This window comes from Rhinolophus sinicus, chromosome 16 (assembly GCF_057876585.1).
Source record: "Rhinolophus sinicus isolate RSI-liver-muscle chromosome 16, RSI-T2T, whole genome shotgun sequence".
Classification (NCBI taxonomy): Eukaryota; Metazoa; Chordata; class Mammalia; order Chiroptera; family Rhinolophidae; genus Rhinolophus; species Rhinolophus sinicus.
Window position 1 is genome coordinate 136,504,278 of NC_142516.1, and position 25,241 is coordinate 136,529,518.

General features: G+C 39.2%; 1 protein-coding gene across 9 annotated transcripts in view; it reads left to right on the forward strand.

The window, feature by feature from the left end:
- Positions 1-25,241, forward strand: part of PSD3 (pleckstrin and Sec7 domain containing 3) — a 428,991-nt gene that overhangs the window by 283,436 nt on the left and 120,314 nt on the right. Inside the window, exon 1 of one of the 9 annotated variants that reach the window (XM_074329580.2) lies at positions 16,785-17,135. The exons of the other annotated variants lie outside the window; for them this stretch is intronic. Coding sequence (XP_074185681.1) covers positions 16,974-17,135 — 162 coding nt within the window. The 5' untranslated portion in view covers positions 16,785-16,973. Of the gene's footprint in view, positions 1-16,784; positions 17,136-25,241 lie in introns of those variants that run through there. 9 annotated transcript variants of the gene reach the window in all.

Below are 25,241 nucleotides of genomic sequence, written 5' to 3' on the forward strand. Positions count from 1 at the left end.
AAAACAAAGATTATGACCAGGGACAAGGGTATGACATAATGAAAAATAGATCAATCCAACAAGAGAATGTAACATTTGTAAACATCTATGCACCAACATAGGAGCACCTAAATGCATATAGTATATATTAACAGACATAAATGGAGAATTGACAGTAATAAAATAATAGTAGGGGACTTAAATACCCCACTTACATTAATAGATAGATCATCTAGACAAAATCAACAAGGAAACATTGGCCTTAAGTCACGTATTAGACTAGATGAACTTAATAGATATGTACAGAACATTCCATCTCAAAACAATAAGAATACACATTCTTTTCAAGTGCACATGAACTTTCTCCAGGATTCATTATATGTTAGGCCACAAAACAAATCTCAATAAATTTAGGAAGATTGAAATAATATCTTTCTGACCACATGAAACTAGGTAGTTTCATGATAGCATGAAACTAGAAATCAAGCATAGGAGCAAAACTGAAAAAAACACATGTGGAGGCTAAATATGTTACTAAACAACCAATGGGTCAGGAGGTTGTTGAAATGCCCTGAAATCAAAGGGAAATCAAAAAATACCTTGTGACAAATGAAAATGGAAATAACGTTGCAAAATGTATGGGACACAGCAAACGCTTCCCACTTTCTAAGGGGGACATTTATAGCAATGCCAGCCTACCTCAAAGAGATAAGAAAAATCTCAAATAGTCTAACCTTACGCTTAAAGGAACTAGAAAAAGAAGAACAAACAAAGCCCAAAATTAGCAGAAAGAAGGAAATAATAAAGACCAGGGCAGAAGTAAATGAAATTCAATTTAGAGACCTTACTTTCCCTGATTTCAAACTATACTACAAAGCTATAGTGATCAAAACAGTATGGTATTGGCACAAAAACACACATAGATCAGTGGAAAAGAGTAGAGAGCCCAGAAATAAACCCACACATATAATCAATTAAATTTACATCAAAGGACACAAGAATATACAATGGGGAAACGTTTCAATAAATGGTGTTGAAAAATCTGGTCAGCTACATGCAAAAAATTAAAACTAGACCACTTTCTTGACACCATGTACAAAAATAAGCTCAAAGTGGATTAAAGACTTAAATGTAAGACCTGAAACCATAAAACTCCTAGAAGAAAACATAGGCAGTAAACTGTCAGACATTGGTCTTAGAAATATATTTTGGGATGTGTCTCCTCAGGCAAGGGCAACAAAATAAAAAATAAACAAATGGTGCTACATTGGACTAAAAAGTTTTTGCACAGCAAAACAAAACAAAACAAAAAGGCAACCTACGGGGGGGGAAGTATTTGCAAATGATATATCTGATAAGGAATTAATATCCAAAATATATAAAGAATTTATACAACTCAACATCAGAAAAACAGATAATCCAGTTCAACAATGGGCAGAAGACCTGAATGGACATTTCTCCAAGGAAGACATGCAGATGGCTAACATGACAAGATTCTCAACTTCACTCGTCATCAGGAAAATGCAGGTGAAAACCACAATGATACCTCACCTCACACCTGTCAGAATGACTATCATCATAAAGACAACAAATAATGTGTTGGAGAGGCTGTGGCGAAACGGGAACTCTTGTGCACTGCAGTGGGATTGTAAACTGGCACAGCCACTATAGACAACAATATGGAGGTTTCGCAAAAAATTAAAAATAGAACTACCATACAATTCAGCAATTACAGTTCTGGACATCTATCCTAAGAAAACAAAGAAACTGATATGATAAGATATATGCACCCTTCACTGCAACATTATTTACAATAGCCATAATATGGAAGCAACCTTGGTGTCCATTGATAGATGAATGGTTAAAGATGATGTGGTATACATACACAATGGAATGTTACTCAGCCATAAAAAAGAATGAAATCTTGCCATTTGTGACAACATGGATGGACCTAAAGGGTATTATGCTAAGTGAAATAAGTCAGAGAAAAACAAATACTGTATCATTTCACTTATATGTGGAATCTAAAAACCTAAACAAATGAACGAACGAAATAAAAAAGACTCATAGATACAGAGAACAAACTTATAGTTGCCAGAGGGTTGGGTGGTGAAGGGATGGGCAATAAAAGTGAAGGGTATTAAGAGGTACAAACTTACGGTTATAATATAAGTAAGTCACAGGGACGTAATGTACAGCATAGAGAAAACAGTTAATATCTCAATAACTTTGTACGGTGACAGATGGTTACTAGAGTTCTCATGGTGATCATTTCGTAAGGTATATAAATGTCGAATCACTGTTGTATGCCTGGAACTTATATAATATTGTATATCAACTATACTTTGATTAAAAAGAGCTTTATATATTTTTTTAAAAGTTAACTATTCACCAATGGGCTTATAATAAAGAAAGGAAGAAATAAGAGCAGAATCGATAGCCTGATTTTTGTTTTTTTAAGGTCTCATTACATTTTGTACAATGTGTAGTACTGTGAAGAACCCAAATGAACTTTAGTTTAAATAATGGAAATAATTAAAATGCTCTGCATATTGTGTTTTCCTCTGTCTTACTACACACCCATTCTGTATCTCAGTATGCCTGTCCAAAAGTTTCTTACGATTATTTTACACCATTTGAATTCCTTTTATTTTTCTCTTGTCATCATATATTGCACAGTATTCCTTATACTATCTGAAATCTTTACCAAGACTTACAAATGCCGCAGCAAACATTTTCTGAGGAAACTCTCTTCATATAGAGCAATTGACCAAGTGAGTAGAAGATTAGTCAACTCACTAAAAAGAAAGCTACAGTTTTCACCACGTATCATGCATTGTTGTCATCATGGAAGTGAACTCAAGAACCAAATGCTGGGTCTTCTTTCTTAATTGTAAATAGGTGTATAAATGTGGGTAAGCTAAATTGCTATAGTAAATCATATCAAATTATATAATCGCTCAAACACAGTAGAGGTTTGTTTATTACTTATCCAGTGTTTCAAGGCAGATATTCCTGGTGAGCAGGTTTCTTTCTTTATGCAGAAACAAAGCAGCCTCTTTCCGTTTGGAGGCTTTGTTATCCCCAGGGACATCTTAATGTTTCTGTATCTGGCTTGTGGGACAGAGAGCATGGAAGTCAGACAGGGCAGGCAACTAGCTGCAGGTGGGGTGAGAAGTCTCTGGATATTTCCAGCAACAACCCTGCACCATGGAGAAGAGGGATGTTGGTTAACAAAAGGAAGTCTCTGATGCACCAGATAATCTTTTCATCCATTTCCTAATGAGCCTGTTTGAGTGAAGTTTCTTCTTTGGGTCTTCAGATGCTCACAGATGCATTGGTTTTAATATAGACTTGCTATCTTCATTAATAGTGATTTTAAGTTTAAATATTTCTACATATTTTCTTGAGAGAGCTACGGCTATGTTTTTATTTTTCAATTGCAGTTGGCATGCAATATTATATTAGTATCGGGGTGCAGCATAGTGATTAGACATTTATGTACCTTGAGAAGTGACATCCCAGTAAGTCTCGTACCCACTTGGCATCATACATAGTTATTACAATATTATTGACTATATTTCCTATGCTATATTTTACATCCGTGTGACTGTTTTTGTAACTGGCAATTTGTACTTAATCTCTTTCACCTTTAATTTTCTATTGAAGCTTATCTCATATGTCATTGTTGTTCTCTTATATAAGAACAGATAGAACCTGTCAATCCTAATGAAACAGGAAGATCAGTTAGAAATCAGTACACCTACTTCTGCCAAAGAAGCCACACTGACATACCACCTGGGATGATGCTTGTATGATGTATAGGTGCATTAGTTTCCTGTTGCTATTGTAACAAATTACCATAAACTTAGTGTCTTAAAAGAACACAAGTACAGTAAGCTCTGCCTCTGTCGTTATGTTTCCTCTGACTCTGAACCTCCTGTTGATGTCTTACAAGAGCCTTGTGATTCCATTGTGCCCACTGACGTGCCCCAGGGTAATCCCCCCACCTCGAGCTCCTTAACTTGCATCTTAAAAGTCCCTTTTGCCATGTGAGGTAACGTATTCATGGAGTAACAAACATATCCTAATATAGGGAAGAGGATGTGAACATCTTTGGGGGGGCCAGGATTAACACTAGGTAAATAACGTACAACCTTTTCTCAGGAAAAACAATGAAATGAATTCTTGGTTGCTTTTCAGAAGACAGTTTGCTGAACAGTCACAAAATGTTGGCTCAAGAAGGAGCAGTAGAGATTATCTCATCCAACACTCACGCTTTAGAGATGACATATGCAGGACCCCTAAAAAAATTGAGTGACTTTTGCTGGAGGTAATTCAGGTCATCAGAGGCAGAACTTTGAGACCTTCTGGGGATTTTAAGATAAGGGAAAAGAGAAGGTACTGTGTTCCTTACTTGGAATTCCATTTAAGACATTTAAAAAAAAAAAAAAAAAAAAACTAAGACTCTAAGAAGACAAAATGTTCCCAAGTCTACTTCTGATAGTGAAGAAATGATGTTTTAGTCCATCATGGAACTCAGGCCTCAATAACTATAAATAAAAGAAATGTTTCTTCAGAGTGTTCTGTAAGGTGCTCTTGTTTAAATAGGTCATCAAGGAGACAAACTTCATATTTGAAACAACGTTTTTATGATGAGTCTTATCAATTGTCAATTACTTGTATTGTTTGCGAGAAAGAGAGTGGATAGTGGAAATATTGGAAATTCTCAAATCTCATAATTAGCACTTTGTTTTCTGTTCTTCCCCCTTGACCTGTGTTATGCGGTACCGTAGCCACTGGTGCCAGGTGGCTGTTGACACCTGCAGCCTGGCGAGTCCAAAAGGAGATGCTCCATGATTATGATACACACCAGATTGCAAAGACTTAGTGCAGAAGAAGGGATGCAGCATATCTTACTAATTTTTTATATTGATTATATGTTCAAATGATAATGTTTTACGCATATCGGGTCAAGTAAAATGTATTATTAAAGTTAATTTCCCTTGTTTCTTTATACTCATTGTTATGAGACTACTAGAAAATTTTAGATTACATGTGTAACTTTCATGGTATTTCTATTGGACAGGAGTGCCCTGAGCTTTTCCCCAAAATTAATGGTGGCATGATTTGAGTCTGAACACTTCTACCTTACCCTAGTCAGAATGAATAAAAGTGATGGCGTCAGATTCTTTAGAACTAGCTCAATAAATACTAAATGTTGGGTTAAATTTATGTTCACAAACCAGTACTCATTGTGACCTGATGAATGTGATCCTATGTTATTATAATATAGTAAAACCTTGATGATTCTGGGGGAAATTTATAACTGTTACCTGAGTTAAGTGATATTTTAAAAGAAATGCACTTCTGTTTGCCTTTAGGAATGTATAGTCACACAAGCCAAGCGAAGTACTGCTTGGTAAAGTAGGCCACACAGAGTAATAGAAAGAGTGTAACTTTTAGCATCCTGGTAGAGCCAAACCTGAATTCAAGTCCCCATTTTATAATAGCTGAATGACTTGGGACAAGTTAGCTAGCTTCCCTAAAACCCATCTCTAAAATGGGATTAATAATACCTACCTAGTAGGGCTGGTCGTAGGATTAAATGAAATAATAATGTAAGTGACATTCCTGGCACCTATAAAGATCCCTGGGAAGCATACTCTGAGTCAGAGGTTACTTGTAGGACATGTATTAGGGAGCGGTCTCTAGATCTTCCCAGGGAGGCTGGGGGCGGAGATGGGAGACCTGCAGGAGAGAGGAAAAGAAGTTGGACTGGGATGCAGTGCCCGCGAAGGCCTCAGCTGACCCGGTGGAGCTCCGAAACCCGGGAGGTGGCCTTTCAGAGCTGTCCTGCCGCGGGATGAAGGAGCCAGGGAGCCTTTGACTCATCCCTCCCTTGGGGCTGTGAACTTGGGCCAGGCAGCTTTCTTCACTCAGGGAAGCTCTCAGAGAGGGCTGACAGGTGAGGCTGTGTCCTGCAGAGGCATGGTAGTGTCCACCGGGAGTGTTCATTACCCCTCCCTCCTAACGAAGCTTGCCCGACTGTAGGAAAATAGGCTATCGTGTTGTCTGATGTTACCATAATTAATTTGACTGTTTGAATGGTTTCCTGTGCTTTCGTTATAAACAATGACATTTTCTAACTTATTTCTGGAGCATACGTGTTAAGAGTTTTTCTTAGAGTATAGTCCTGGGAGAAGAACTGCCAGGTCGTAAGGTAAACAAATTCAAGTTTACAAGATAATACCAAATTGTTTTCCAGAGTGTTTGCATGGAGGAAGCACAAAACAGGTGGGATGGGACTCCAGGAAATTTTAATGATCGTGGTTATATTCTACTTCACATACTGGGGGTGGGGGTTTAAAGGGTGTTTCTTTTTTTAAAAATTATGTTTAGTATCTTGCATAAGCATTATGTGTATTATTTTGTGTGTATCGATTATTGCATAATAAAAATGACCCCCCTGAGAGGAAATAGAAGTTGCCCGTAGTTCTGTGAAATCCTTCAGGGGTCTTCTAAAGTACATGGAAGGGGTTTCATCGTTTGTTTCTAAAGTATTTGGTATCTTCTATGGTGGTGTTTCTGATGTATGATGACAGGAGGTATGAAAGATGCTGTTAACCAGTTACTTTTTACCTCACGCTTGCACTTTGCTGTCTCAAGGCTCATGTGGGGCTCAGGTGTCAATGACGGTTATGTGTGCAGCTTCCTCCAAGAGATATTAAGATTTAATTTAGATTGTCAGCCTTCACTTAGTCAGCCCAAGTTGTGATCTCAATATCACTGTAATGTTAGCTCTCATCGGCCCTTTGTTGTTGCTATTCTTTGTAAAGAAGCTTTTTCCTTTTGCTAGAGAACTTTTGTCTTCTTAGATTAGTTCAATCCCCAGAGAATTTGAGAATTGCATAGCCTAGCTCTGGTCCCTTTTTAATGCTATTTGTCTTAAATTCTGTTTCCGTTTATTGGTTCCTCTTACATAAAAGTGTGTATTGGATTGTTTTTAATATCCAAGAGTTAGTATTTTGGGGGGAGATGCTACAAATTTCTACCACGCTGTTGGCCAGCTCTATGGATCCTTTGAATGAGCACTGCTATCTTGAAAACCATTTCATTTATCAGAATAATTTTAATTTATTGTCTAAGTAAGAAGTGAAAGAAGCTTCCATCTAGAGAAGTCAGCTTATTTTTTAATTAATTTGAGTTCTGTGAAATGTTTTCTCCAGAGACTTGAGGAGCAAGTAGTGGTGGGAACAGGTGAGCAGAGATGGCTGGTGGGAGATGGGGTGAGAGGGAGTGGTGGACATGTGTTTAAAGCGTAGGGAGCAGGAATGTTTTATTGATGCTTATTTGCTATTTGGTGGCTCGGTGTAAATAGGTAGCAGGATCTTCTTAATCTTTGTTACTGAAATGAAGCTCTGCCTTCACCTACTTTATTGTTTGTTTCATGAAACTCAGGAGTATTTTCGGATTTCAAAATCACAAGTCTTTTCAGAGCATCAGGAGCTGGCTTTACTACCCAAGCGCCACAAATACTTGTATGCCACTTACATATCAGGTGCTATGCTAAGTGCTTCTCTCTACCATCTCCCATAATGTCATTTGTAATAGCCAGGATTCTGGGCTACAGAGAAACGGAAACTGAGGCTCATTGACTTAAGGGTAAAAGGCCTGTATTGGGAAGTCATCAGGTAGCTCACAAAATGGAGATGGGGGCTACTTGAGAATCACAGCAGGAAAATAGGCTCCAACCATGGAAGGCTGACAGCAGAGGAAAATGCCAGAGTGCTTCCATGGGAAAGATGTGCTCAGGCCCCTGCAGCTGCCACCATTACTGCAACAGGGATGCTCTGTCACTGACCCTGTATCTTTATGTCACTCCCTTGGGAGCGTCAAGTGGCCAAGCTTTGCTCACATGGCTTTTGCTCTCAGCTTATCGGGACAGGACTGTCCTGTCTGTACCCCAACCTCTGGTACACATGAGGGTTTCCCCTAAAGTAGGAAGTCATTCTTGGTGAGTAGCCTAAAGTCCACAAATGTTCACTGAGTCCTGTTTTCCCCATTTTTTCATCGAGATGTAGAGAATTTAAATAATTTACCCGAAGTCATACATTCGGTCAATGATGAAACCAAGATGTGAACACAGTTCTGTTTGGCTCATAACCATGTCACTTTACTGCCATCTTTAGTGCTATTCACCTTGTAGAAGCCACAGTTAGGGTCTTAGCTACATTCAGATTTGGCTGAGACAGAGTATTAAACAGAAATCTATTGTTTGGGTGGTTTGGGTTTTTTTTGTTTTTGTTTGTTTGGGGTTTTTTTCTTTTTCTTGTTTTTTTCCTTTTTTTTAAGGTTACACATTTCCAGCTGGTCTGGTTCCATAGGGATCCTACAGATGTTGTTAAGGACTCATTTGGGGCAGCAGGTAGGGGCAGCAGGTTGGGGAAAATGTGTTTGAAACAGCCCTGTATCCTCCAAACTTTGAAAAGTCTGGCTCAGTTTGAGAAGCTGATCATTCGTTCTCTGTGATATGTATAGTCTATTTTGGAATGGACTAGACTCATGAATTTGCTCCAAGACTTTTCTTAAACCTTTCAGGAGTTTACTTGAGGGTGAACTAGTGCCAGTCCAGACTCCCACCTGCACCTTCTACCCCTCCCCTGGAAATGACCTCTGAAGCCCCGGAGCACGGCTCTGGTATTATCGGAGTTGAAATTGTACCTAACACTCTGTGTTCCATTCTTTTCTTTGATTGGAATTCTGGGGAGACCTTGTTGAGTAAGAAGTTAAAATCTCATCCATGTATCATGGGCAGTTTGGTGTACTGTCCTTCTGAGAATGAAAGCCAAAGATAAGTTTGGAAACAGAACACATCCCCAGGTTAATAATTTCTGCAGCTCCTTTTATGACTAATATAACCACTGCTACCGCTGTTATGTTGCAGTTGCTTAGACTAGTTCCCTCTCTTTCCTGTTCATCCTTCCGATCCCATCTCAGCCTCATTTCCTACGATCCTTAGGGAAGCCTTCCTATACATCTTAAGTCCAGGTCAGAATCTGCTGTAGACTCTCAGAGTACCTTGTGCTTTTCCTCATAGCAGTGGCACAGTTATGTTTTACATTTGCTTGTGGGATTACTTGATTATTTACTAATTAATGATTATTTGATTAATGCCTATCTCAGTGTAAGTTCATTGGGGGCAGCAGTCTGTTTTGTTTGGTTTATTCTATTCCTAATGCCTAACATAATAAAGGAAATCACAATGGTGAACAGAATTAAACAGGCGTTTTGTCTTTTGAGAGCTTACAGTTACTCTTCTGTAGCACCAAATGGTGACCATTTTTTGATAAAATTAAATATGACTTGGAATTGTTAAGGACTGGTGGAAACTAATAAGTAAGTGACCCAAACTACCAAGTGAATTAATCAAAGAAATGGGAAATGAAATTTTGTGGTTTTAGAGGACCTTCTGATAAATGGAAGTGAGGCAGCAAAATGTGGTGTCTCTCTGCACACATAATCTTTTTCTTATGTGTTTGTTTAAATGCAAGTAGAGTCATGTGTTTTGACTGGCATTGTTTCTGACCTAGAAAATAATTTGTCTTTGGTGTAAAAGTCTGCAAGGGCAGCGATCTACATCCGTTTTACTTCCTCCTGGACACGTGCCTGGCATGTGTTAGGCAGTTAGGGAACGTTTGTTGAATTGACACTAAATGTTATGGGTTGTTATATGGGTGGGCTAATGGGTTAGCTTCTGGAACAGAATATTGTCTCAGCATTTAGCATCCCATCTATAATTATTGGTTTACTCACCGTTAAGAACAGCTTTTGGTCGTCTGAAATACCGTTTCTGTGTTTGCATTTTGTATGTATTTTGGGGTAGAAGGAAGTGTACCTTCTTGTGACATAGAAAGAAGAATTTATGTTGTCTCAGGTATATGACAGGTTTTTCTCCCCCTCCAGAAGGCCTCGTAGCATCAAGATAAGGTTTTGTGTTTCTTTTCCATGTGATAGTTTGAAAAGGTCAGCTGAATGTGACAGTGTCAGTTACAGAATTATGTCTTATGGACACACAAATGCAGTCTTCCTTCTCTATTTTCCTATACTTCTAAATAGCAAATCTAATATATAACCCTTGTGTAAATGTCTTACATGACTGCCTTTAGTTAATGAGGGAAAAAATGATGTTTTTGCAAGTTGGGAACTATTTCACGCTTGCAGGGTGTTTTTTTCCCCCTCAAGAATGTTATTTAATTTTAAATGTAAGAAGGTTCTATTTAAAGATATTTTCCCCTCCTGTTGCTTTGTATGTTTGAGGAACAGATGGAACTAAAGCATGTGATAATACAGGCAAGATTGAGGGCTGTTAGAGTGAGGTAACGTGTCCTCATAGGTTGAACAAGTCATGGGGATTTTTGACTTCCACCTGCCAGTTACTGAAGACAGTGATTGTTCATTAAAATTGAGTTTAGGGGCGGCTGGTTGGCTCAGTTGGCTAGAGTACGATGCTCTTAACAACAAGGTTGCCGGTTTGATCCTCGCATGGGCCACTGTGAGCTGCACCCTCCACAACTAGATTGAAACAACTACTTGACTTGGAGCTTATGGGTCCTGGAAAAACACACTTAATTAATTAATAAATAAATAAATAAATAAATAAATAAATAAATAAATAAATAAAAGTTTTTAATTTTTTTTTAAATTAAGTTTAGTTTACATTCTAGATAATGACATATGAACCAAAGAAATCCATAGCCCCACTGCTAGACAAAAACTTTTCGCTTTTGTGTGTAGCTGAGATGGTTAAAGATAAGCATTATCAGACCTCTATGAAAAGGGTCAGGGAACAAAGGGTAGAGTCTGTTGAAATTTGCTCATTAGACTGGAATTGAAGGATAAGGGGACTAGAGAGCAGATCCTGGGTCTATTCTGGGAAAATTTATCTGAGTCCTGTTTTGGAAAGTAGTCTGTGAGGTGTGTTCCCCATTAAAGTGGTAGATTGATGACACGTGGCAACCAGTTCCAGTTCTGACTCTTCACACAGATGTTCAAGCAGCGGAGGCTGCAGGAGGCCTCATATGGCTGGACCACGTGAGGACCAGGATCTAGTCCTAGAGTGTAGAGCATTAGATGGATCTAGACTGTCACCATCTGCTGGGGTTCAGAATGGGTCCCCAAACTAGAAAAGTATCGGATGGGGAAAGCCTAGAAAAAGACAGGAAAAATGAAACAGGGAATACGTTTTTATGTATGTAATTTATCTGCTTTTAATATTGAAAATCGTTTGTTGTTTTAATGTACTCTCAATGACTGGAGTGAAGTAGAAATTTTTCTCTAGAGGGTTAACTAATTTTGTGATCATGTTGCTGTATGGGGAGGAATAGCACCCAGAGAACAAAAGGATACATACCTCATTCCTGCCATGTCAGGGTCAAGAAGCTGTCACACATTTTTCTGGACCCCAAGACTAGTTCCTAAGCTATTGGTAGAGATGATTTTTTGTGTCTCCTTTCTGCTATTACTATATGAGAGGCTGGCTTACATTTCATTTTTGGAATCCGTCTCCTCATATTGAATTTTCCATTTCAAGGTAACCATTCCAGGCCTTATTGCAGTCTGAAAAGATGTGTGGCATTGGACTGTTTAGCCTTCAAGGAGCGAACAGCATAGGAGAAAAACAACTTCTATCGGAAATTAGGAAACCTGGACATAAGCCTCAGTTCTGTCGGTTATTAGTTTCGAGATCATGTTTCTGGGTCTCAGGAATCTTCACTGATAAAATGAAGAGATTGAAGGCAATTATTTCTAAGGTCCCTTCTAGCTCTACCAATGAAATTAAGTCCAAATGAACAGCTAGGAAAGAAATCATTCATTAGCACCTTTATGACAGCAACACTAGCTTCTTGAAGATGTTGGGCCATGTCACAGTCATCGCCAGCCAGGAAGCCTCAGCGAGCACCTGACCTCTAATTCCCAGATCAGCATTCTGTCACTTTACTGTTTCTTACAAACCAGTGTGATCTAAAGAACCTAGAGAAAGCCGTGAGATCCTTTTAAGTTCAGTGACGATTACGCATATATCCACCATTCTGTTCTGAAAACAAACTGAAGCTGGTTTCCTCTTATCACCTTAAGCCTCTCTCCTCTCCCCTGGCCCTTCTACATACGGTGTTAATTGTACCTCTGGACAGTTGGTATTTAGAACTCATTAGCACTTGGGCTTCTTTACTTGGGCTTCTGCAAGTCTTCAGTTCACTGATATCCCAAAGGTATTCACCATTATGATTATGGCAATAGAATTTCCAGTGCTTTCTACCTCCCACCCCTAACCTAAAGTTAGGGACCTTATCTGTCAGTGTTGTCTATATCCCCAGCACATGGTACCTAATAGGCACACACAAAGGATGCATTAAATTGAGTTCATTTTCTGGGATTCTGCCTATTGGTAGGGTTAGAGAGTTTTTCCATTGACTGGGACACCTTTTAGAAGCCTTTTAGGGCCTATGTACTAAATAGTGACCTCAGTCAGAGAAAGCATTTAGAAGGTGATGCCTTCCAGTTAATTAATTTGCATAATTAAATTTCTCCTACAATTTCTATTTAATGTGGAAGTCACCTTTATTTTCTGCTAAAGCTTGTATGGAGAGTTATTTTTGTACTTTTAAACAGCTGCTGCTCTCCAGGAGGCCTGCCTTTATTTTATAGCAAGCAGACTCTCTACAATGCACAGGCTGGCTAACATCTGAAACTGTCAAGCCCTCTCAGAGCAGGGTAGGGCAGGACAGGTCCATCCTTTATGTCTTTGAAGGGATTTCTTTCCATATTGAATCTAATTGTGAACCCCATATGTACCTAACACCACAACTGTGGGTATGAAAACACGTAGGAGGAAGAAAATAAGACTTGTTTAGAGGCTAATTGGAAGACCATGTTGTTTAAATGTTTTTAAGATGTGATATATTACAGACATATTCACTGCATCCTTAGTTATGGTAGGAAAAGACTTAAGTAAATATCCAATAATAAGACACTAATAGCATGATATTCTATACACTGGAATACTATATGCAACTATTAACGAGAGTGAGGTAGCTTTATCTGCACTGATGTAGAAAGACCCTGAGATAAGGGGAAAAGGCAAGAAACAAAGAATATGTATCATGCTTTAATTTATAACCCATAAGAAGAAAAAGTGGGGCGGCCGGATGGCTCAGAGGGTTAGAGCGCGAGCTCTCAACAATAAGGTTGCTGGTTCAAGTCCCGCATGGGATGGTGGGCTGCACCCCCTGCAACTGAAAATTGAAAACAGCAGCTGAGCTGCGCCCTCCACAACTAGATTGAAGGACAGTAGTGACTTGGAGCTGATGGGCCCTGGAGAAACACACTGTTCCCCAATATTCCCCAATACAATTTATTTTTTTTTAAAAAAAAAGAAGAAGAAAAAGCACATGCGTGTACACAGTGTACGTGGATGGATTACCTCTGGAAGGATGCATAGGAAACTGACAATAGTGCCTGTTGCTGGGCAGAAGGAAGCTGGTGTGGGAAGAAAACTTAAATTTCACAGCATACTCTCTTGTATGAACTAATTCTTTTCATACAAGAATTATTTGAACTATTTCTTTTTCAGAAAAAAATAATGCTGAATTGTCTTAAGAAAAACAATAGAGAAGGAAAGCTAACTGTATCCTTAGGGAGTGTGTTTATTTGACAAATAGTCATTGAGGTCCTGCGCTCTACCAGATCCTGTTGTAGGCTCTGAGACGCAGACGACGTCAGACAGGGCTGAGTGCCATGAAAACGAGATAGCAGTTATGGTGGAGAATGACTGGGGCAGAGGGTGCAGGCTGTTTTAGGAAGGGTGGCTGGAGAAAGTCCCTCGGAAAAGGTAGCATTTGGGCTGAACTGTGAGTGATGGGAAGCCAGCTGTGTGGAGGACAGCAGAGTTCCAGGGGGAGGACAGCAAATGGGGAGTGATTCAGGAAAGCTTCAGAACAGACGTGAGCCGTGTTTCATGTGTGGGTTAAGTGGAAGCTAGAGCCCAATGTATTAACCTGGAATGAAGACAGAGGCCTGATTGAAGGAGAAGGTGTCATGGGGAAGCATTGGGAATTAAGTTTAGGTCAGTAGGATAAAGCCAGAGCACCACAGGACCCTGAGGGCTAGGGATTCTGCCAGCTTCTTGTGAGGACATACTCAGATACGTTACAGACATCATGTCGTTAATTCTTATCCTGCGATTCCATTCCCTCTGTCCAGGTAGAAATTTGATTTGAACAGAGAATCTAGGGGAGGAGTAAAGGAAGACTTCTCTCGCCCTGACTTTGAGAAAGGTTCGTATCCTGTTTAAAAAGGAAAGGGCAATGTGAACAGCCGTAGTACATGGAAAGACAGTGTGGTTTCTGGTATAGTTTAAAGTGAGGATTTGGCAATTCTATTGTTAATTTTTTTATTTTTATTTTTTAAGGAACCCCCATGCTGGATCGGTCATAGCCTCCTCAACTGACTTCTGTCATCTGTAAAGTGGGGATTGTAATATCAACTCACCCACCTCACAAGATTGTCATGTTGAGAATCAAAATGAGATAACATGTTACTTCTGTAAAGTGGAAGGTGTTTAACAGATGTTAAGTTTTTATTAGCAATGACATTGCAGGAATAATAATGCCTGTTGGGCGGTCTTTGGGTAAAGATCACGTACAGTAAGTCCTCACTTAAAGTTGTCAATAGATTCTGCGACTTTAGCGAAACAAAGTATAATGAAACCAGTTTTACCACAGGCTAATTGATATGAACTAGAGTTAAGTTCCTACAGCGTCTCATCAATGTTATAACAAAATAATGTTATTCGAGGACCTGCTATTTGGGTAACGATAGCATATTTCTACTAACCTCCTCAGAAGTCAAGTTGTAGATCAGATTCCATTTCTGTACATGCTCGCATGTGGTTTTCATTCTTTTTATGTAATCTTTTTGGTACAGAAAAGGAAATTAAGTTCATCAGAAGACATATTCTAACTCCTCATTATGGTGCCTGGCAAATATCCAAAAGACATGTTTCTTTTAAACCAATGCTCTGTATTTATAACCACGCCGAGACAGGGTCTTATGTCTTTTACATAATACTTTAACATTTTCATCTTGGCTCTGCTGTTAGTTCCTTCATGGGTTCTGCTTCAGGCTTACTTGTATAAAATGGAGATATTTGCCTATAGAATCATCATATGCTTAAGTCAGAATTATGCATATTCTAAACGATAAATTTTATCATAAGGTTATAGCATACCACTTTTTATGTCTTCGTTACATGCTTTATAAAGTATAAAGTCACTACAGCATTTTTTAAATTTACTTTAAAGGACAGTTATTCAGTAGCTTCAAATAACCTGTCAAGAGAGAAAAATTTACCTCAAAATAGCTAAAATGATGTCATAGACTCGAAACTCAGTGCATTCTTAAAGGAGAGGAGATTCCCCCAAGATCTTCCAAAACTTATTATCTATTATTATTTAGACAAAATTCTACCAAAATTAGTTAATATCTTTGTTTTGCTCATAGCAGAGTTGAAGCAGCAAGTGCTTCAAAGATGGTTGATGGAAAATAAAGAAGCCTAGCGGAGGGTAGGAGGAAGCCCCTGATGTGAGGATGAAACCCAACCCAAGTACAAATACCACCTTGCCTGGCTCACTGACCATGGAGGAAACAGCCCTGTGTGTTTAAAGGGTGCTGGCAACATCAGTGCTTTGCCACCTGGGAAGCAAAGTTTGTAATCCTCAGTCATCAAAGAGAAATTCCGATCTGAGGAGTGGGATTGGTGCAGGCAGCCTGTCTTCTCAGATTAGCATTTTACAACCTACAGTTAAATTTTGTTATTTACATTAACACTAAAACCTCCTTTGTCTGGAGACTTAGGTGGCTTGCCCTCTCTACTCTTGGGATATCAGATAAGAGAGGCATTGCAATCCTGAGTATTATGCTCCAAAGTCACTTCATAGGTCAGGAACTAAAATTACCTGATCATCTAATAATCTCCAGTTTGTAATTTTTACTCAGAAAGTTGCCTGTGTTCTTGTGCACTGACAGAGCATTTATAGCTCTTGGAAAAGCTTCTTGCTCCTCATTGATCGGAGTTGGCTTTATTGGTCTCACTCTAAGCCATATTTAAAGTTAACATGTGCTAACAAGCCGATTTTTTTTTTAACTTTCCAGTATGACAGGGAGGTAGCATAACATCTTTATTCTGGATTTCTCATACAAACTGACATAATTCCTGTTTAAATATCTGGCTGTAGTAGTCTAAAGCTGTAAGAAACAATTTAATTCTTCAGAAAGCAATACAGTTTGAATTACTGTGAAACAATGTGTGGCCTGGAACAGAAAAGAGAAGAAAATAAATGATCATTGAGATGCCTTTGTGGCTGCCGTCCTTTTCCTAGCCCATAATTGATTGAGCCTTTTGATGTCCATCGTATTTTTTTTTTCTCCTTTTGGAAATTTATCTCTATTCCCACCCCACACGGTGCCTAACAGATTACTTCAGACTTATTTGTGGTATCTCTATTTTTTTGACATTAATGAGCTTGATGCATAATATCACAAGAGAAATAGTGTTGCTATTTGGAATGTTAATGAATTGCTTGCCTGGCCAATTGCCATTTGTTCCAGTGTGTGAATATGGTGTGTGTGTGTGTGTGTGTGTGTGTGTGTGTGTGTGTGTGTAACAGAGAGCTGAGTAGCAGGGGTGGGATTGCATTTTTTTTTCCTCTTTGCAGCCAGTGACGTGAGCCGAGCCTGGAACAATCAGACTCGCTGCAAATAGGGTAGTTGAAGATGCTGGGGGAGGCTGCCTGGTGTTCGTTAAGCTAACGCGGATCCCTGCGCTCCGAGCTGCTCAGGCACAACCCGACAGAGCTCCTCCAGCGTTAGAGCCTTGCAGCGGTTGGAAAGTGCCTTTTTATTTCTCCAAACCCCTTCCTCAGTCACCCTTCGAAATGATTGGTGTGAATAGTGTTCAGAGTACCAGCAAGGTGCGGGTAAGGACCTCAGGTTCCGTGAAATACTCCCGGGAGGATTCTATCCGGCGGCAGCAGTCCCACCGGTCAAAGTCTATGAAAATTTCCAACTCCTCAGAGTTTTCTGCTAAGGAGACCAAGGTAAAGAAATATCCTGTTAAACCATATTGACAATGGTATGTTAGGGTAACAAAATTCGATAGTCTTTGCCAATGTCTAATGTGCAGTGACAGACTGGGAAAGTAAAGTGTATAAAATGGCTCTAAGATAATCAGGTGAGATTAGGTAGGTGAAAGGGATGGGATCTGAACTCCAGATATACAGATGGCTGTGGCCTGGGTCAGTTTTGTAAAGAGCCAGTTTGTGGAAGAAAAGGGTGAAGCAATGCTCAAAATGAGATGATTGTGGGAAAGTGTTGGTGGCACATTGATCTTGCTTTTAGTCTCTGACAGGTTGCCTTGACAAGTGATTTGTCAGTGCAGTGTATTTTTAGAGCATCAGGAATACAGAGACTTTGTGTATGATTTTATCATTCAGTTAGTTCCTCTTGCCTTCCCGTTCCTGCTCTGCTCGCAATATGTGGAGCAGATCCACAGTAGGGACCTGCTCCTGCTACAGTACATTCTTGGCTTGTTCAGAGTCCTCAACCTCCAGTATATGTAATTGGGAAGAATGTCTTCTTTCACGTTCCTTACACGTATGCATGCGAATGCTGTACTGCCGTTAATTACTTGTCTTTTTGAGGTTGTCAGTAGGGTAGCATCGTCTGTGCTCATATGAAATGTGAAGGGAGTGATTGATTACGTAGTGAAATGGGCATTTACTACATGCAACATATCCTTGAGATTCTTCCCACCACCATCTGTGTGAGCAGGGTACTCAGAAACACTCCCACTCCACAGGTTTAAAAATGGAATAATAGAATCATAAGATCACAGAACTCTAGGGCTGGAGATGTAGATTATGGTGGCAATTCAGAGGTTTGACAATGTGCAGGAAAAGCTTCAGGAGGTGGACCTCAGGGTCGTTTCAGTCTTCTCATGGTTATATATCCAGGCCCACTGAGAGTGACATTCAACAATATAATAAGATCACAGAACTCTAGGCTTTTACCCTCCCAGTCCCCTTCTATGACGTTTACGTGATTGAAAGACTTGGGTAATAACAGGTTCCCCTCAAAATATGGCAGGGGTGGGGGAGAAGAGGGCAAAATACCTTAGTGTGACTTTAAGAATCATGTTGGTTTCCTATCCACCCCCTTAGATTATGACACAGTGGGATCTAACCCCATCAATCACTAGCAAATTTTCTAGCTAGAATATCTTCAGCTGTAGCTCTTTCTTCCTTAGTATTTTTTTTTTTCAAAGCTGTAGCTTTAGGGAGAAACATGTGACTTCACAGTCCTGTTAATGTGACTTGTACGGGGATGTATTTACTGGTTTCTACAAAAACTGTTATGAGACCTCCTGTGGTGTGATGACTATTGTACCCTGCTGAGATAGACCTGGATGGCTTATTATATTGTTGAATAGCTAAATTTATGTAAGCATGTATGTGATTCTCAACACGACTCTAACACTGGCTTCTATTAAGAGTGCTAAGAAGCATCTGTAGATTTTAATATGGAATATACCCACAGTATGCAGTCAAAGGCTTTAGGGAATTAACAGACCCTCTTCAGCTACCACCAATTCCAATAATAATTTAAGCATTGTAATATTAGTTTATTCACCCAGGATTATGGCTGTGTACTGTAATGTTGGAATCTAGCATAGATGCAAAAGGAAAAGTCTACTTTCTTCTCTCACAGAACAGGTTCTCTTATCTGTTAGGAATATGCAAGAGAAAGCCAAGCCTTTTTTGAGGCATACTGCAAACATTACAAGGAGTAACAGTATAAAAGACCACCGGTAGAATTAATTGTAGTTAATAGGCCGTCACATGGTACTTTGGAGATTATAGTCAGGTGTTGTTTTTTAATTATATTTTTTAAGGCATATGTGGTCTCTAGGTTCTGGAGTGTTTATTCAAGAATGTATCCAAGTCCCCAATATCTCACAAGAGATTTTTATAGGATTATATAGTCTTTCAAAATTGAACACCAGAAGTAGCTAATAGAAAATCATTAGAATAAGAAATTAGGTAAATTAATCTTAATCTTTGACTAGCCATTTTTGTTCCCTAGATGAAGTAAACTGAGTAACACTATAGGCGTGTACCCTAAATATAGTAAACTAAATTGTATTATAAATGTGTGTAAATACCTATCAATATATATTCCTATCCACAGAGTACACATTTTACTCCGGGGGTTAATAATCAGAGTTCTCATTCACCTTATATCTAGTAGTACTTTTTTAGCTCTTAAATCAGTATTTCTTCCTGCTAATCATGTAAATAACCCTTTTTTATTATCTGACGCTTCATCCAAAATGCAAGATGTCTAATCTAAGATCAGAAGAAATTACCCCTTATCAATCTCACCCCCCACAAAAGGATAAGGTACCATTAACGTGTGATATGCTCCTAGATTTACTTTTGTCTCTTTGGAACTCTGGCTTTTTCTAGAATAGGTGTAATAATGATATCTCCCCTTGTCAGAGAGTTGGAGTTATTAGATGTTTTGTATTCCTTGAAAGCTTTCATTTTTTGTGTTTCTAACTTCTGCTTTGCTGTCCATTAAAAACTAAAGGTTTACTTAAATATTGATTTATCTGTAGTCCTCACTTTTTACCTGGTTTATTCATTTTTGTTCTTCGTTTGAAGCAAGTGTTAAAGGACTTCTGAAAGGATTAATACTGTTGCCTTTGATTTCAGCAAAATATCTTAAAAGCTTTCCTTGCTCTCACTTTGAATTCAGAAAATTGAATTTCCTAATCCTTTGTGGTGCATATTGAATATTGTTTAAGCTACTGAAACAATCTATATGTTATTTTCTTTACAACTTGATTCTCTGTGTGGCCTTTTTTTTTCAAGGTATTTTAAATCCTGCTCTTGAGACGTCTGGATAGAGTGTGGCTTTGTCCCTTTCTAGATAATATTTTTTATGCCAAATTCTGAAGCTGATAAAATGGGCAGGACACAAATATCAATATGTTTTAGAAGCATATTTATGCATTTTGTAGAGAGTGCATTCATTATTCAAATGTATTCGTCAAGCCTGACTTTGATTTAAGCTGTTTATTAGTTCAGGGTCTGATATTGGAAGAGGTTCCTGACCGTGAGGGGGCAGTGCAGACCTTCCTGCTGTCAGGCCCAGCTGGCTGCTCTTCCTTTGACAGAAGTAACATTTTGGAATCAATTTCTTGAAAGGCAAATAACTCTGGAATTTGGTGTGTGCAGTATAAGATGATGTTGATTAAGCCTCAGTTCTGCCAAACATTTCCATATTTCTGCTCTGGATCTAGGTATAGCTCAAACATAAATTATTTTTGTGTTGCTTAATTTTTAGCTTGAGTAAGTCAACTGTAGGTTTAAAACATAAATCAGTAAAAGTTCATGTTAATAATATCCCTTTTTTCCTTCCCTCTTGCCAGACCACACTATACGTTATAAATTGGGAAATCTCAACCCCATGCTTTTGTTTTCTTTATCTTGTGGGTGAACACAACCAGCATGGTTGAACTCTTGAGGTATTTTTTTAGGAATAGTCTGAGACTAGAGATTGAACCAAGACTTTTCTGATTGACCATCGTCTAGATTCAAATGAACTGTTGAAGAAATTGATTTCTTTGCCATACTGTTGAATAATGGCAAAGAAATCAATTTCTTCAACAGTGAAATGTTAGCGTGAAACCCTTGGTACTTCTTTGGGTAAGATGAACACACTGGCCATTTGTGCCGCCCAGGGCTGCATCCTGGTGGAACAGCCTGGGTTTTGCTCACTAATTAGCAGTCTGCGCCTAGACGGATCGCTTCTCCCTGAGACTCATCCATAAATGCCGGCATTGATAAAATGATATCTTTGTTCTAAGCGATGTTAATTTCAGAAATACTGTGGAGGTTGGTGGGGGTTATTTCCTCTGTAAAAGGAACCTAAAGACTGAGCTAGATTCAGGGAAGGTGAGTCTTATATGTATTTTGCATAAACCTCTTCCTGTGCTAGGAGATGTTAACCGTAAACATGTCCAAGGTATATGGGAGTGCCTAATTCAGTGCTTCATAAAACTCGTTGCAATAGTGTTGAAAGGTACTGTCAACTCTATTCTCTCCATCCTGCATAGGCTTTGCTTGTTATTTCTTTAGCATTGTTAGGTAAATGTTAATCATTTCTCCCCCTGTGAATCAAATTTATACACAAAGCAACCTTGAAGAAATTATTACAATACCCTTTTGCAACCTGAAGTTTTCCATGAGAGGGTTGCAGATTGTTGTCATTCGTTACTAGATCCTTTTTGTTCTTTAGACTAAGTCTAAAGCCTAGGGAAGAGATTCTGGTCCAAAGGGTCGTTTATATCTGCCTATTCAAAAATGTGTATTTCATATAATATGGGGGAAATCCTTAATCATAATGTGAACATATTCCTGCAAATGTCTTTTTATATATATTTTTTGTTCTTAAATTGAAGAACATCTTTTAACCTCATAAATGCGCCCTTTAGCTGGATCCTTTCAGAAGGACTGGATTTAAACTATTAGGGTCAGAATATCAAGAACATCTCTCTGTACTAGTTATGACTCTGGCACATGAGAGAAGCAGGGAGGAAGTGTCTTTCACAAAGTAAATCTGGTAATGCAAAGATAAAAGCTATTTTATCTCCAGAAGTCTATTTTTCTTTTATTGGTTCTACTGTCTTCCCACTGGAATCACTTCCTGTGGTCCAAGAAGTTGTCGACTGGAAAAACAGAATTGACTAGGTATTCCATTGCCAAAAGGATTTATTAAGGAAAAAAGAAGGATTTCTATCCAGTGTGTGCAGACATGGCAAACCACATGCACACACTGAACCAGAGAAAGATGGAGGAGGAAGTCACGGGGCAGGGCTCTGCTGTAAACACAGGCTTCTTCCTGTGGGGTTCTCACACTGACACAGGGTGTGACAACTCCTCCCATAAGCCCGTGCTCTGCCCACAGACCCTCCAATTATGTCCAGGTCAAAATCTCTGTCATAATTTTATCAAAGTTATGTTTTTCCCACAGGTGTGATTCTGCCAAACCAACACATTTTGATATTTCAATGCGGGCTTTACCCAAAAGAGGTCTTAAGAAGAGACCTGGCCCCTTCTGGAACGTAGTTCTACAGACTACGTCATTATCAATTGCTGTTTTAACCCTCTTAAGACTTGAATCAGCCTTGCCCCTAACCAGGGGCTTTCACTACCTTTGGTTTTATTTTGAAATTGTAACGCTAACAAAGTGATACTGGTTTTGTTGGGTTTGTTTTTTTGGATTCTCCACTGAGCACTAACTGCCCCTCTACCCCCATCCCAGCTTGTTTCTGAATTTCACAGATCCTGCCAGTACTTTTATATAAATTAATACCTTTTTTTTTAAGGATATACAAATGATTATTTAGGATGTTGAATAAACTCTGCTCTTGATGGGATGACACTTGTTGACCCATGAATATAGTTAAAGGCAGATTTTCACCATCACACTGTTTACCCATTTTCACTTAAACCAAGTGTGTGGGTGGTGGTATGCTGGGTTTGAGTGTCTAAAATAACTCCCAGCGTTAATACTGCATTTTTGCTCTGCTATACTCACGCCTTTGTCTTTGAGCATATTCTTCCCATGACGATGTCCTAAAATAGGTGTTTCTGAGCTTCCACACAGTATTTGAACATTGTAAAGAAAAGGCTGGTCTATGCCGTCATTCTTGGCAAGCTAGTATGATACCCTTGTCAGAATCAAGGAAAGGGAAAGTGAAAAAATCTATGAAATATTGTTACAATGACAGGTAAGGGAGAAAAAAACTACTTGGACTTTTTTCATTGAAGATCCAGGGAGGTTAGTAGTGTCATGATAACTCGAAGTTAACTGTCAGGAGCTCTTGTGTGAGAATATGAATGGTGACCAGGTGTCTGCCTTTCCTTTATAGCAATCTGTTGTTAGGTCATGCTTGGGTACCTGGTTTGAATTCAGGGATTGCATTCAGCTTAGGGACTAACAGGAGATTTTTGCTTACCCTTCCACAGTGATGGAGCAACCATGAATGGCTGGGCGAGATGGTTCCTCAGTAATTTATCATGGGAGTTACTCCTTTATCTCTAATTTTAATTAAGATTTGTGAGCGTTATTTTACCCTTTAAGCAGATTACTTTTCATTATGTTTTAAAAATCTGGTCCACCACATTCTGATGGTACAACATTTAGTGTACTGTTTGTGAACACAGATCATCTGATTTCCGTGGATTTGTTTTTCTAGGTAGATTCCTTGGAATAAATGCTTCATGTCAAAATTTTTAAGAAAGTACTGGCTGAGGCCCTCTCTTTAGATCCTGACTCATTTGATTATATGAGGCAGTTAAATGTTAGGATAGGAGACAGTACCCAAGGCAGGCAGAGACATCCATTTACTTATTATCACCCGATTTCAGTCTGAGCAGCCAAGTTTTTGTGTGATTCCAGTACAGGCACACCTCGTTTTGTTGTGCTTCACTTTATCCTGCTTCACAGATGTTGATTTTTTTTTTTTAGGATGGGAGGCAAGACCCTCTACCAGCAAAAAGATTACAACTTGCTTTATTGCGGTGGCCTAGAACCAGACCCACAGTATCTCAGAAGTGTGCCTGTAAATCAAATAAGATTATATGTCTGTCATGATAATGTCCTTTTTGCACCAAGGTGCAATTTAGCAGGGTCAGCTTCAGCTCCACCACTGAGGAATGCACTGGGCCTGCCGAGGTGTTCACAGCGGGCAGTAGCACCTGCTTTAGACCCTGGAGCCCCAGCAGGCTCATGACAGGGGATTTAATGTCTACCCAGCTTTTTATCAGCGTTTTCTTCTAATCCAGCATAACTGGAAGGGTTGGGGCCTCGTTAACTAACTAGACCTAATAGGCAGGTGGATACAAGAAAATGCTTTGAGAGAAGCTTTTCACTGTCACTTAGTGGGATTGACAGAGTACCAACAGCGTGCTGATTTTATGACAGTTCTCTTCCTCAAAACATTTTTTTTTGAAAACAGGTAAAATAGAAAACCTCTCCAGAATACTTTTGTTATGATTGGGCACAGTTTTGAAGGGATTTTTGTATGCCTCATCAACCCCCTGCTGTGATCTCTGAGACTGTGATTAAGTGGTATTTATATGCTGCAAAAGCATAACTCGCAAAGTTTAAGGAAACAGTATGCTTTTATCTCTATGCCTAGGTAAACAGCACTAAAATGAGAGTAGAACTCAGATCTTCAAGAACACAGAAAACAAGACAGGATGCCCTCAAGAGGTCAACAAAATTTGAAAAATTGAAAGCACATAGACTTGTTAGTTATTTTAGCACCCCAGAGAAAGCTGAAATCCAAGTGCTTGCATATCTGGAAGACAAGGAAAGAAATGGTTGGTTTTCCCCCACAGAACACAGAGAAGGTCTAGGAATTGAAGGCACTGGCTGCCACTGTGGCATTGGGTCAAAACAGGAATATCCCATTAAACATTGTAAAATTAGTAACAGGACCCTCTAAATGCCCCCCTCCCATTTGTATATGCAGTGACCTTACACCCCACGTCTTCTGCAACTCCTCTCTGGGGAGATTAATGCAGATAGAGCAAATCAGGGTCAGTTGAGGCCAGCAGAGATTCCCACATTGAAAGCAGCAAGATTAAGTGAAAAGCACACACTTTTCGCAATGGACAGTCTCCTCCTCCTGTCCTCACCCATGTACCTTTTCTCAGTTGTTTGGAGCAGAGAACACGTGATATCCAGTAAACAGGAAATGCAGTAGCAGAGAGGCAGAGGGAATCCCCAGGACGATGGTAAAGGGAAGTCCTGGGACAACAACTGTGCAGGAGATGGAAACCAACCAGTTTAGATTGGAGTGGGAGAACAGAGGACCCAAGGATGCTTCCAGCAGTGTCACTGAGAGAATCAAGTGTCAGACGGTATGGAGAGATTTCCAGTTCTGCTGGAGAATATGGAGATGAATGAGAGATAGGCTCTTAGAAAATGGAGTAAACACCAATATGAGGTGATTATCAACTCCAAGGAAAACAAAAAAGCAAATGTCGCATAATGCACACATGGCTCAGGAGCAATTCATATCTACAAAGTCATAATAATGTAGGCACTGCAAATTGATGTACCTCCAA